The sequence below is a fragment of the Trachurus trachurus genome (genome assembly GCF_905171665.1).
Source record: "Trachurus trachurus genome assembly, chromosome: 14".
NCBI classification, from domain to species: Eukaryota; Metazoa; Chordata; class Actinopteri; order Carangiformes; family Carangidae; genus Trachurus; species Trachurus trachurus.
The window spans coordinates 10,952,526-10,967,934 of record NC_139903.1 but is presented as its reverse complement, the minus strand read 5'-3'; the positions used below and the strand labels follow the sequence as shown (position 1 = coordinate 10,967,934).

Sequence of the window (15,409 nt, the reverse complement as noted above, 5' to 3'; positions counted from 1 at the left end):
GTGATAACATCGCAAAAAATGTGGGAACAGGAGGAATTCGCCAAACACTGGAGGAATGAGTTTCCCGACGGAGAAGTGCCTCGGATGGACCTGCGCAGCGTGGAGGACATCGAGTCGGAGCTGGAGGCGTCCAAATCCAACCTGAAGCGGCTCCAGAAGGCGCTGGCGGAGGAGAAATTCAAGGTGATCTACCTGCAGACCACCATGGCGCGACAGAATAAGAGACAACACGAGCCGGAGAGGTTTGAAGGCAAGGATGAAAACTTTAACGCCGACAGCAACACGTTTGGCGTCAACACGGGGAATATTATGACTGGTATTAGGAAGCCGCTGCGGCGCGGTGGGGAGGATGAGGGCGACCCAGCAGCAGCGGCGGCGGTGGTGGCGGGGGACAGTCACAGTCACAGGAGCGACTTCGGGGGCGCCAGCAGGCTGCACCACACGGCCGGCGGGGGGGTCACCAGCAGCGCCTTATTCGGCCGGGAGCGGAGCAGGTTCACCGGCAAGACAGGTAAGCCCGTCCCCATCCCTGTCCCGCCCCCGAAGCCCTGCAGCTTTCCGAGGGGCAGCCCGGCCTCGTCCTCCACCACCAGCACCAGCACCACCAGCACCACCACCGTGTCTCAGCCCAATGACAACGAGGAGAGCAGCGACAGAGAGTACGAGGACGCGGAGCTCAATGAGAATTTCGTCAGGAATAACTTGTTGGCACCGAAGACCACCGGCGGCGGCAGGGACAGCCACAGCCACCCCCACGGCCAGAGGACCAACCGGGTGGACGCCCGCGGGCGGCCTTTCCGCCACAGCAGGGACTTTGACTCCGACGGCAACGACGGCCGGCTGTCCCCGTCCTTCCCGCACATCCACCACCGCAGAGCCTCGCGGGGCTCCGGCTGCAGCACCCCGGACCGGAGGAGTGATGGGTACCTGAGCTCCGACCACGATGACTCCTCTTCTGCAGGTAATGTGCCAACTACTGATGCTGCTAATTAGCCTAATTGATATAAATCCGCAGATACTATAGGATACCAAATAAAGTGACACAGCACAGCCTGGCGTGACGTGACGCAGTCGAATCAATAATCAATGGATAGTGGAGAAGTCAGAAAGGCCCTGGGTGAGGGTCTCAGGTATAGAGCTCATGCATTTTACATACATTGAGGGGCCCAATATGAGGGGACTTTAGACTCACATTTCACATAACAGTGGGCCTATTCAGACATGATTAGACATGTCAACTTTTCACTATATGATGTTGATCAGTCAATACAAAGAGTGGCATTTATTATTAATAATAATAATAGTAACTTTGATCGCCTCAGGTTGCACTGACTGTCCACAGGTCAGACTCACTCACTCCTCTGCAGTGCACAGACACTTGAAGATGATCAACAATGATCTGTTGTGATTTATTAAATGGCTCATGTTTCCTCTTTGCCTGACTTGCCAGATCCTCCATTTGTAGGCTACTGGACAACATCAAACAAAAGAGGCAAAGTTTGGCATTGAGACCAGGCCCAAAGTGAAATAGCAGTTTTTAAGCTGTGTTGTCGGTGGCCCACCACGTGACTTTAGGGAACTAACCCTGGTTACCACAAAGTGTGCTGCAACATGACAGGCTTCAGGTAGGGGTAAACAGGAAAAGTAAGCAACTGCAGAGCAGATTAACAAGACGTTTCCTGCTATAGTATCACACTGAGGTTTTTATTATGGATCAGTAGTTTTCCTCATACATGGCTGAAGGCATTTTATCTGTGCTGTTTCTGTAGTATGATGCATGACAACAAAACCAATGTCATTCATTGTGCATCAGTGGGGGAGTTGAATCTGAACTGAGAACAGATGTGAGTATTTAAGAATAGAAATACAGAGGTCTGTAGTGGTGTTCGACCAGACCCACAGGAACTTTAAAGTAGGTGAGGGTCAGAGACGGCGTAGCCATAAACAGAAAATACAGTATTTTGAAACATACTGAGTGTGACTGTGACCTGCATCGGCCTTTTCCCAGTGTGGTTCAGACTACATGATTTGCCATATGTAACGTTTTTACGATCAAATTAAATGTCTCTTGCCCTCCAAATATGACATCAAGTAAGTGCTGCTTGATGTCACACCCTTTGAGCTCTTACTCAGAGTTGGATGGGAAGATCAATACCACTCATTTCAGTCTCAGTCTGTTAGCTCATCTTGGCACGAAGAGTGGAGTGGACACGGTTAACTTGACTGTCTGATGGGAGGAGTTGATAGTTTTGTTGTGGTTTCCAGGGCGTTACATGTGTCAGACTGTTGTCATGTTTTCTAGACGAGACGTCTGGGTTGAAGATCCACAACATTAGTCGCTGTTTCCCTGTATCAATCTGCCATACTTAAAGGGATAGTTCAACATTTTGGCAAACTGGCCCATTGCCATAATCCCTACAGTCTTAGCAGTAGGTTCGTTACCTTTATTTGTCAGTGCAAGCTATTTTTAGAACAGCGGAGCAGAGCCGCGAGCTGCTCAGAGCTACGCTACGGAGGCTCATGGGATTTCTTGATTTCCCTCATCAAACTCATCAAATACACAATCCAACAACTTCAAAATGCTCTCATGGACAAGTTGTGACCTGCACATTCACCACGCTATGAGATGATAACAGAACGTTACGAGACAGAGTTGTTTACAAAGTAAATTCATGCAGAACCGCTGATGCGCGTTCCCGTTGGGGGCAATTTTTCAGCAAGCAGTCTCTGCATTTGCCTCGAAACCAACTCTGTCTCGTCACGTTCCGTTATTATCTCATAGCGTGGCACAAAAATCAAAACACTGATCACCAGTGATTTATTAGTAGCTGTGTTTGAAGGGCTTGTATCCTTGTGCAAACAAGTATAAAATCCCTAAAGACAGCCGGTATTTTCTTGGAGTTAAAGTAATAGTATGGAGGTTAATGCAGGAAGCAGGAGTCTCATTCACTTCCTCTAGAAAGTGTGGTAATATCAACGGAGTCCGTCTGCACGTCATGAGTCAGGAGTGAATGACTAACTTGAACGTGAAAATAGATTGAGGAAGGCTTTTTGAGCAGACAAAACCCTTTTTTGTGTGTTTGTGTGTGTGTGGCACGTCCTCATGCCCCGGTCCGCTCTGTCCTTTAATACAGTGTGTGAGGATTATAGGTAGCTAAGTGCTGATTGTGAGCTCATGCTTTCATTTTAATGATGGATTGCAATAAAAACAAAAGTGATTTCCTGAATATCATCACCAAGCTGGCACCAGTGCAGTATATCGAGACACTAAAGCTATTTCCTCATGTGACTGATGAAGGCACTTCAAGAATTCAAAGATGTAGCTTTTTCTGTCTTCTATTTTTTTTTTTAAATGCTAAACTTCAGCACAGACACATGAACACAGTTTCTGACTCAATGTAAGAAGATTTAATGTCTCAAGAGCTTGTCTGGCACATTAAATACAAAACTGGATAAACCACTAAAACGGAACACCTTGAGTGTTTTGTAATCATGGCACATCGCTTGCTCTTCCATTGTAACGGTGCGTTCCCATAAGTCTGTGGGTCAGCCTTTTAGTCTATTCCATCTATAATGACCAACAGGATATTGGTGTTTTGCTCTGACAGCTGGAATAATCAGTGGAAAGACTTCATTATAGTTTAACACAATGGAGGATGTGTGGAAGCTGTGGGAAGACCTAGGGCCTCTGTCCGTGCACACACGTACGTACACCAGCAGCGGGGCTCATGCCAGGGGTCTTGCTCACGTTGAAGCCTTTGTGTGATGTGAGTTTGGCTGGGAAGAGGTCGTCCATCAGGTCAAATGAGTGTGAAGCTCATAGGTCTTGCCTCTCTGCATGGTCCCTGATTCACCTCTGATTCACAGCATTGTTGGGTTTAACGTGGATCAGGTCCACTGTTATTGCAAGACTGTTGTTGCAACAAGCGTTTTGTTGTGTTTTAATAATGGTTTTAATGATTAAAAAATCTCTCGGAGTAAACCGGAAAATTAAATGTTTTTTTTCCCCCAGTGTTTGTTTTGCATCAGTCCAGCCCAGTCATGCATGCACGCAGTAGATAACTGTTAGAAGAAGTAATAGATGGTCCAGTTCTTAGGTATTCTAGCTATTTGCAGCATTTGACCCTAGAGTGCAAGGAAGAGTAGGTGTTACTCCTTGTTTATTTTTGGAGGTTGATCATTTGCTTTTTTAATGTCAATTGATTCAGTGCTAGATACATTAATAGAATATCTGAAAGTGTGTCACCCTCCTCTGACCTATAACACGTTTCTTTGTTTCTACATTCAGTAGCTCAGAAAATAGAAGAACTTCCTGCACTTGTGTGATGCAGAGCAGAGCACAGTTCACTTGCATTCAAACATGCAGCTGCTCAGGGTTAAAGTATATTTAGATATAAAGTTCTGTGTAACCACACAAGCAATGCCAGATATTTGACTGACTTTAAAAACCTTGAATGCAACATGTTAAGACGAGTCACCATGTAAATAATAATAATGATACAGTAAGTGTCTAATTTGGTGGTGGCTACTAGTGTTTTGGTTCTGGCCTGTGGAGGTGTCATCATGGAATTAAAGTATTGGGAGTGAAGCCCCTGTCAAAACATGCTATTATCGAACAACATGTTCAATGTTAACACAGCAGTGTGTGGGCTGTATTTATTTACACAGTCGTATTAAAACCAAAGGGAACATGTGAGCTCAGTTTCTTGGTGATTTTGCAACGAGAGATGAAGATAAACTTCAGTGTTGTGTCAAATGAGATCACAACCTGCTTTTCAAAGAGAGTGGCCTATCTCATAAGATTAGGACCCTTATTGTTTTTTTTAAAGTTTTTTTTTGACAGTTGAACTAATGAGCTTGTGAACAGACAGGCTTGGCAACTTATGCTCTGTCATCCTGCTAATGATCCTGCTAATGGCTCAACGTAGACAGAACATAGACATAATGAAAAAATAATGAATTTTAATGAATTTTAATGATCATTTTTAACCAGCATTGTAGAAAAGTCGGTAACAGTTCTGTCTGCGTGAGCTTGGGAAACAGAAGGCAAAGAAACCAGTTCCTGTCACTCCAGGAGAAGGTGACGGTGGATTATGACACACATATTTTTCTTTTCCCCTGGGTTGCCTCTTCCCTCAGATAAGCAGGACTTGTCCAGGCTCGTGCTGAATAGCATACGTGTAGCAGGGGAACTATGAGGCTGTCATATTGTTTCCATTTTAACACTCAGCAGTGTGAACGGCAGCTCAGACTCTTTGTAATTCACTGGTTTATGAGGAAAGCACGGACAAAAACAGAGGCCTCAGTTTACACGCTGTATACTCACTTCTTGTTTGTACGTTTTTTTTTTACTGGACAGTTAACAGCTCAGTTACCACACTGGCTCACTGTGACTTAAAGGCTTAACCCTGTGGCAGACAGCCCTCTGAGACTGAGAAAAAAAAATTCCCCTCAAATCCCCGGCTCCTCTCAATGACTACCAAGGCGACACTGCTGTGTGGCTTGTTTGTCTCCTGAATGTAACACAAACACTGAAAGGGCATTAAAACATAGTCATGTCTCAGAGGATATTAAAAACAAATGATTTAATCGAATGAAATATGCAGACCCATGTGGGCGACCTCGTGGTTTCATGATGTCCAAAGGAGGAAAGCTGGACAATACCAAATTTAGACAGATGTGGTTTTATTTAGATGAAATAGATGATCAGTAAATCAGTAGTGGACAAGCAGGCAATCAATCAGAAACTGCTTTGATAATTGATTGTTTCAAGTGAAATAGAAAATATTTGTTCCACCTTATCAGGGGTTAAGTTATTCCGCATTTTTTTTGTCATATACTAGGAAGTTGGACAATAAAAGTAACTTGAGGATATCCCCTGGAGCTCTGAAAATTGAGAGTGTATTGTCAGGACTTTATGCCCTAGTTGCATTTAAGCATTGATAAATGTCCTTTGAGTAGTGTGACTTCTTCAGGCTGGACTGGATGCTACAGTCAGTACATTTACATGCAGAGCTTAATCAAGCTATGCTCAAAATTCGATTTTGGCATCTAATCTGACTTCTGTCAGTGACTCGGTATTGGAAAGTGATGAGATGGGCCAATCAGGCGGGAGTGAGCTGATCAGCATGCAAACTTCAGTAGCATAAAAGAAGAGATACCGGTAGTCCTAGATTTGTGTTGCATAATATTGAACTTGCCATGTTTCCTGTGATAACTGAACAGCTGTTAATGCTAACGCTGGCAGTGTAGCAATAACAAAACTTACAAATGGCTCCTTTTGATCAATAATGAAAATAATGACTGGTTTCAGGCCTAGTGATGTTTTTCTCCTGAAACCCAAGAGACTGACTTTGTTATAATGCTGCTGCTGTCCAGTGAGTTTCATGCTCTCAATAAATAAAATTCTGCTTCATTATGGACAAATACATAGCAACTAATGTTTGCATTTTATATAGCTTAATGCTTTCTTCTTACCGTGCAGCAGTCGTGAGATCAGTGTGGCATTTTCATGTTTTTGAAATCTAAGATCTCTTCAAAGTTACGGCAGTCGCAGGCTGAAAACTAAAATAGTATTTCTTGATGGTCTGATTTGTCTCTGTGTTTCCTTGGTGATGAGAAGTGTCGCCGTGGTTGTTCAGAGAGGCAGAATGTCTGTGATGAGGAGGTGTGGGGTTTAGCAGCATCATGTCTTGTTTAGAGGATGAATGCAAGAGTTTATATTTGCGTGCATGCAGAGGCCTTAAACTTAGTTCTAATTCAGAGGTGTGAAATGAAAAAACATGGGTGCAAATGAGTGAGCTGGCTGCAGTCTCATGCTAGATGCATCTATCTACATGTATATCTAGCAATATAGGTAGGCTACACTCTTCTGCACAAAAAGCAAAAATCAAGGTCAAGTCCTGGTTATCAGTTTGTTGCAAGTTCAAAATACCGAGCGTTCACAAAGTGCTCACTTCCCTTCAGTGTTTTCATGTTTTGTTATGTAGCAATCTTAAACCAACATCAGGTTTCCCCTCGTCAGTCCACTCTTGATACCCAAAAAGAGTAGTAACATAAATATTATTTTGATTTAGGATTTAGTTCCTTTTGGCCCTGGCTCAGTCCTGGAGATCTTGTGTGGAGATGAGAGAAAAGGTTTTAGTGTGAAAAATCTGAAGGAGTCTGAATAGTTTCTAGATGCACAGTTTATACCTGCATCTTTTGTTTTTCTAAATTACTTGTGTCTATGTGTCATTCCCAGTAATAAACTTGATTTGACCTGGTGGTAGGGTTGGAAATCCTGGAAAAACGGTTCTAGCAGGCCACGTTTTGAAAAGTCACACGTCAAAAGTCCTCCAGAGCGCAGGAAAAAAAAGCTTAGAGCTACATTGTCACCTACCAGACTGTGGTACAGTGTATCTAGGGCTGCAACGAGTGGCATATTTTACTCTCCGAATATTCGGGGTCACTACTTGAGTAGTACGTTTGTCGACGGGGTGGGGGGAGTATCCGAGTAGTGTAATGGCACTCGGATACCGCCCAAGCCGAGCGAGTATTCGAGTACTCGGAGCCCTAATTGTATCACTGGCCTTGTCTTTTCCGCGGTATCGACTCGTTGAAGACTCTGATCACGCACGTACCGCTCTACCGCACTAATCGCGTGCAGAGAGACGGCAGCTTGATTGACACATCATGATCCAATCATCGAGAATGTCCCGTTAACAATGTTTGGATGCTGTTGTCCATCCCACAGGCCCACTGACTTCTTTCATTTTTGTTCATTAACTGGTTGCAATCAGAGTGTGAGGAGGATTTAAAACAGTTTTGTTAAAAATGCTCCAGAATAGGACCTCAAACCCTACCTTTAAAGTTTACAGAGGAGGGGGAGATTGAAGCTTTTTGTTTCTTTTTCATAATAGCAGGTTTTCCCACAGGGCAGTTCTGTGACTCGTCGCTGTTCAACCTGACATCACAGAAAGTACTGCAATGCAATCTGTCCTCCTGTCCTCCTGTTGTCTGCTGCTGACGTCAACGGCCACAGTCATGCACTCTTGGAACTGTGATGAGTAATGAAAGCGGTTGAGTAGGCAGGTGTCTAATGATATGAAAACGGTCAGAGGTTCAGATGTGACTTTAAGGGAGTATTTAGATTTTGTCACATGATATGACACAGGAGGACATTACTGTAGCTACAAAATAGTTTTTCAGAAAGTAAATAAACATTGTTTGTGGCTTCCTTATAGTGCATCAGACCCTGACAACAATGGTCATGGATATCAAAGCCGAGCTTTGGCAACTCCACCTGATTTCCCGTCATCTTACTCTCCGTGGGACATTGGCATGCTGCCCTTTGTGCGTGTGTGTTTATCCAGCCCTAGAATCAACAAAGGCGTGGACATCCCAGGGGTTCACGATTAGGGACGTAGCTATGCTGGGAAGTCTTCCACATTAAGGGGAGCAGGGAAATGCTCTAGGTGACTCAAAGTAATGGTCATCTATCTACAAAGCTGTACATGCCATCCACTTACGGCCCCAGCTACTGTTCCCATCTCCCATGAGACGGGGCCGAGCTGGATAACCCCTCACTCACCCTCTCCTGCCTCGAGTCAACTCAGTGTAAAAGGAAAAGCTAGACAAACAAACAGAGAGCTGTCTCACTTACTGGGTTTTTATACAGATTTTTTGGCTTGGAGCTGGGATTTTAGACTGGGGACTGCATTTTGCACAGGAAATGCAAACTCCTTCCTGAATGTCTGAATGTGAAACTCAGCTGAGATCAAGTTGAGGTGAGCAGCTGCAAGACACACAGGCCTCTGAGAGTGGTGGTTTTCCTGTCAGTTAACGTAGAGAAGCAGCCCAGCTCAATGAACAAACCACCCATGTGGTACGAATACATTTGTTCACGGTTGCTGATACCGTAACTTAACCTACATTAAAAACAAACAAGTTAAATGGGTATGGGAAGAATCATGCGAATATAACTCCATCACTGTTCCCTTCTTGTCTTCACATTGAGAGTCGAGGAAGAGACTCACTCGCTTCCTCTCTCCTCTGTCTGGTTCTAGTTTAGATATTTTCCCGTAGGGTACTATGATTCTGAGCAGAGCACTCAGCAGTGTGGTTGCTAAGACTGTGGCTGATATTTATTGGTTATATATTATGTAATATTTGTTAGTATTTCACAGACCCACTCACTGTAAATCTCTCTGGAAAGCAGCCTAAGCTCCACATTTAGGATGAAAACTGTGTGACCCGAGCTCAATTCAAAGCAACGCCAAGTTATTAATTATTTATTCATTCATTTATTTCATTTATGTAGATATAATATATGTTCTGCTTGTGTGCACACTGTTATTGACTGTTTGAGAAACTTCCTTTCAGTCTGAAATCACAGAAACCACAAGGCCACTCCTGATTGGCCTGACTGCCTTGGAGATGACCACTGTTGTGTGTGTGATGTGTGTGTGTCTATATACATTACATATGGGCACACAGAGCCATCTGCAGGTGGATGGCCACATCAATTCATTAGTCTTTAGTACTGTAGGGTTGACTGATAAAATGTTTTTCTTTCCAATTTATATCAATAAATGTAGGCTTAATAATACAGCTCTACACACAACATCTAAAAAAAAGTGGGTGCGCCTATTTGTGTAACAATAAAGGAACCTTGTTTGCGGGTCACTGAACCAAGTCTGATATGAAGGAGAACTGAAACTGTATCAGTCGTCTTGACTCTAGACTTGATGTTCAATAAATAGACTATAGTATCAAAAGTATCAGTATTTTTGGATTGATCCACCCACACTCTGACAATATAGACAAGGACGGGTGGTACATTTTTAAATGAATGTAGGTTACTGGTTACATCAAGTGATGGAACATTTTGCCCCTGGCCTGTTTCCTCATATAATTTCCAATTTCAGTTTTTGGCAAATTGGCATATTAAAGTACTATAGAGGCCAAAATAGACATTTAATGACCACATGTTCCTACAGTTCAAAAGTGTTTTGTAACAAAAAGGAAGCAATCTGATGTTTATTTGATCATGTATTTATGGGTTATATAATAAACTCAGAACATTAATTGCCAGCGGGTCCATTTCACGCCATCTAAACGTTAACCATGTAGGATGACAGTAAACAAGTTATGATCACACTCTCGGTCCCACTTTGTCCCTGAATGTCGGCTTTGTCTTCTCCCTGGCGACGTGTGAGGTTCTCATGGTGATACTGTTGCTAGGACTCTGTTAGATCATCATCTAACTTGGCTCTGACTTCAGCCTCCGTAGCTGTCACTGTAAGAGATGCTCTCATGACCTGGCTTTATTTTCTCTCCCCAAAACACAGAGCTACTGTGTCTCTGCACTAGAAGACTTCATTTTGTGCCAGTCTTTTGTCACGCCCTCCCTTCTGTGTTGTTTTTTTTCTCTGTTGTCAGCCTCATGCTGGGGGAATTCATGAAAATTAGGTTTCTCACTGAAGTACAACGGTTGTTCTTTTTCTGTGCAACCATATGTTGAGTTGAATACACCTGTAATAATATCATGGAGGCATTTTCAGTTCTCTGTTGTGATGTGGTCTTGTCCTCAGGATATCCTTTGCTACGATCATCACTTTCATTTCCTCTAATTGTGAGATGGTGAACAGATTGACAAATAAATAGAATAGCAGGTTTTACATGAAATGCATAATAGTAACTGTTTGGAGCTCCTGCTATTCCTCAATATTGTTTTCTCTGTATAAGAGTGAGTTTATATAGTGTCAGATTAGCATTAGCTACACTAAGCTTGCATGTCTACATAGTATTATATTTACAGACTTCAGGCTGTTTGCTCAATGTTACAGGATTCATTGTAAGATTTGACTGTTTGGTAATAATATAATTGTTTTCTAGCCACAAGTTATTGGCAAATGAAATGAGATCACTGCAGTGTTGTCGTCTCACAGGACCTGATTTCATCATCCACTAATTGTGCAATCTTCACTACTTGTTTAATGCTATTTAAGCTATGATGTCAATACATTTCAATAGGTTTTTGACAGGTTTTTTTTTTTTTTTAACGTTCGTTCTGTGGCTGTCAAAGGTACATGCGGGTTTGTGTGCTGTCTCTTAGATGTGGTGATGGAGGTGGGACACAGTGACGTTGATACATATATTCCCTGCAGCGACCAGGAACCAGAGCATGACATGTTCTCGAGATTCTATGACGTTAATGATAAAAGACCCATTGTGTCAGGGGGTCTTTTACAAACTGTACAGAAATCCTATGAGGGGAAAAACCACAGAGGTAACACGGCTCTCTGGTTCAGAGTCACTCCACATATTTATCAGCAGCCTGAAAACTGACTGATGGAGGGAATGGAGAGATCTTATATCTGCTAATTCCTCTACAATGCAGCTTTCACTCTCTGTTTTTCTGGTGACTCATGTCCTGGTGTGTGTGAGTGTGTGTGCTTTGCAATTAGTCCTGATGAAACAGTTAACCTGACATGGGAGGTGTGGTAACTTGGGACATGGGAGGTGCTCCAGCATCCAGCATTTTATCAGCAGCTTTACCTCCACAAATAATAAGATAAGGAATACATTTATACAACTCAAATAACTGTAATGTCTCAAATGTCCTTTTTGATCATCGATTTAAGCACCTTGTTGGCAAAATACAAGGAACTGATCAGATCTGTTACTGACTCCTGAGACCTCCAGAGAGAGCTGCTGCTTTATCTTTCCCTCTCTTTACCACTGAGTCACTGTCACAGGGTTTCTAGTAGGTAAAGCAGGTGATTGGTCATGCATGCTGCATGTGAGGTAATGCCAATGAGAGCTGACTAACATAACTGGAAAGGATCCTGAGACAGAAACACTGAGGAGATTAACACAGTGCCCTCATGTGGACATTTGTGACAATGACAGAACTGCTGTCTTGTCTATTTGTGTTCAGTTTTGGACATAATTTAAGTAATAGCTGTAATAAATTCTACACCTTATGGTTAACTTTCAGCTTTCTTTGTGTGTAACAGTAAGGAGGCATCCGATTTCACACACTTGAAGCTCAGTTCCCCTGATCATGAGGAGAGTTGCTCACTCAGCCTGTGGCAGTCATTGTGTAATGACTTCTGTGAGTCTGCAGGAGCTTTGTCAATAACCCCGATGATGTCGCAGTGCCAGTTTGACCCATACAGTATCTCAGCCTTTGTTCCTTTTAATGTTGGACGCTCTTTCCTCTTCTTGTGAGACTAATGTAAACCTGAGGGGTTTGTCTTTTTCCAAAATATATTAATAGGCAGTTCAAGAAATGTGGCAATGAAAAACTAACTTGTTTGATATGTACATGTTCCCTCTTTTCCCCCTGTGCATGTAGCTGAGTCGGTGTTGGCCAGTTTGCTCTGTTGGATTATTCAAAAATCTTACAAATAGAGAGGTCTGTTAAATGTGAATTACCCAATTTTCAAATGTTGGACTTTTCATACCGAAGTCATCATCATCCACGGTGTTGATGCATCTCTACAGGTCGGCAAAGAATCTCTTGCACTGGCAGAAAAGAAACACTAGAGAGCAGTAGTTCTTTATTTAGACATCGCTGAGACCTTGACTGTGCCGTTTCATTTTATTAATGGTTGGTGTGTATGTGCAATACTTAACCTGTTTGAGGCTTTTTTAGTTCATCGGGCAGACGGTCAGATCATAAATCAGCAAAGACACTGAATGAATGGAGAGGCGTTCTGTTTGTGTGTGTGTGTGTTATTATGTGTTACACACACAGCAGAAAAATGCTGAGAAAAATTAAGCTTAATCTGTGCAAGAAAAAAAAACGCCACTAATAATGAACAGCACAAGTAACACATGGGATGTTTTACACCATGTGCGCACATTTAATTGTCTGTGTGGGTGTGAATGGATGTCCAAGTTAGTAAGGATTTAGAGGAGGGGGGGGGGGGGGGGGCAGTTTCCCTTATCTGGTGTCTGTCCAATCACAACATGATTCAGATGATTTCCACATTGACCTCAATAGATCAAAGTGAATTCAGCTGGCATGGGATGAATACTCTCTCTCGCTCTCTCTCTCTCTCACTCACACACACACACACACACACGCCTAGATCACACACACACATACATCCCTAGATCTCTTTGTCCCTTCTTCTGTCTTTGTCCTTGACACTAACAGGGTAGGTACAGTAGTTGTATATCTCATAAACCTGCAGCTGATTTAATATAGAAACTGCAGACACACACAGATATGTCACCGTGGTGGGTAGAACACGGCGAGACACACGGTCGATCCGCGTAATTGGATGGTGAAGGAGTTTTTCGGGGGGGGTGGAGGAGGAGAAGGGGGTTTTCAGGGCAAATGAGGTGAGCGGGGATCTTGGCTTCCAGAGCACATGCTGTGATGCACAGACACAGACGAGCAGGAATTGGATATAAAAGCTTGATGAGAGGTAAATTGTCAAGAGAAGAGTTGCAAGAACAATTAGGGTCATGTAAAGAGTGGTCTTATTTTTTTTAAATTTTATTTGCACACATAAAGGGAGGAGGGACGGGAGAATCACAGTAGAAATAATGGTTGTATGAATGGCTGTCTTAATGTATCACACATTTTCACACATACAACTAAATCTAGTCCTTAGAAATTAGAAACACAGCAGAGAAACAAATGACTTAAATTGACTTAAAAATAACAAAACCCAAGGGGCTTCTCATGCCGGTTGCCTCAAAAACAAAAGGACAATAACAAACAATAAAAAAAATCTAAACGCCCCAGATTTTTTTTTTTTTTTTTTTTTTAGGCATTCCCATTTAACAAGCAGACATTCATCACTGGTGCACTCAGGGCTTTTTAATAATGCATAGTCATTGCTCGTCCCTGCTGCCATCTCCCCCAACCCCCAAAACAAAGCAATGTGTCTGAAAAACACACGGCGGGAGAATACTGTCATCCATCACCGAGGAGTGTGGAGTGTGTTGTTTGCACTTTGAAGAGTTCCTCACACAGGTGAAAGTGACGGTTCAAACACCACATTCATGAAGTGTTGTTAGACAGGAAGCTGAACCCGAGTCGTTGAGATGTGGTTAAGCGTTTGTCTCTGTTAATATTAGGAATCTGATATCAATATTTTGCTGTTAAAACACCTTTATAGTCATATATAAGTCTTTGCTACTTTGTTTTAGCATATAATTGATTTTTCATACCAAGAGGGACTTAACAGTGTGGAAGTCAGCTGGTTAACTGTACTGCAGTTTCTTAGTATTTCTCAGCTATATACACTTATACCATTTTGTGTATGCATGTGCAAATACATCAGTCTAACTTTGATATCAAAAATTAAAGGTTGATCTTTTACACTTACAGACAATGCCATTGCTTTGAACCCTGGCTTTTCCTTTTAATGTGTATCTAGTACGAATTGGCAATATGGCAATATTGAAATATTACAGTGCAGTGTATAAATATAAAATTCTGATACTATGTTGTCCACAAGTGTGTGTGATAAAAGATTTTTATATTCATCTGATATTTCCCATTTATCTGAAGGTCAGCTTTTAAATTATGGCTGTTTGATTTCTAAAATGAAGGTGCTTTAATTCAGTATTTCGACAAGTGTCACCACTGTCACAAAAACAGCGTAAAATTGAATGTTTGTGTCAGACTATGACCACTTCCATCCTCTGTATGTGTCAGGAGTGATTTCACTTAGTCTAAATCATTTCTACATTTGTGGATTTTCTGCGTATTTTTGCTCCAGTGCTTCATTAGGCTTTTCTGAAGCCACTCATATGGAAACGTAGCTGTCTACTTCCTGTGTGAGCAGCTCCCCTCACTCTTACACACTGAACACATTTACACTGGCAGCAACATGGTTGAAGCGTGTGTGTGTGTGTGTGTGGGGGGGGGGGGGGGGGGGTCGGGGGCGTCCTACTGCAGCAGCGGTGGGTTGATCAGGCTTTTAACATTTCCAGTTTATTTTATTCTCATCTACCCAGTTAGTGTTCCACTGGCGAGCTGAGGGGTGGGCTAGTGGGGGTAATAGTGGCATCACACATGCACACTGAGGGAAGCAGTGTGGTCGTGACTGGAAAATTAGTGCTATCAACAGACATCCCACCCCTCCCCGCCCCAAATCCCCCTCCAGGCCTCTGTGGTTAGGGTCAAAGTGTTGGGGAGGTAGGTGGGGTGAGGTGGGGCAGGGGTATCTGGGTAAAACAGAGAGGATGGAGGGGGAGGAGAGTGTTTGGTGGCAGTGTGATTGGCTGGTGGGATGGTATGTTGCCTAATTACACACACACACACTGGTCTGCCTGTGACCACCCAGTTTCTCTATATGACAGAAAATCTTTTACCCCAAACAAATATTGGTTTCCCTGTGTTGCTGTGACATGTTTTTATCCTCTTTTCAGTTTTCACTCCCTCGGGCTGAAGCTGTGT

At 42.9% G+C, this 15,409-nt stretch overlaps 1 protein-coding gene across 2 annotated transcripts in view; it reads left to right on the top strand.

Moving 5' to 3' along the window:
* abr (ABR activator of RhoGEF and GTPase) overlaps nucleotides 1-15,409 on the top strand; it is a 126,746-nt gene continuing 111,337 nt past the window's right edge. For both annotated transcript variants that reach the window (XM_083986518.1, XM_083986520.1), the window contains exon 1: nucleotides 1-961. In XM_083986518.1, the coding sequence (XP_083842644.1) occupies nucleotides 19-961 (943 nt within the window). In that variant the 5' untranslated portion in view covers nucleotides 1-18. The remainder of the gene's footprint in view (nucleotides 962-15,409) is intronic.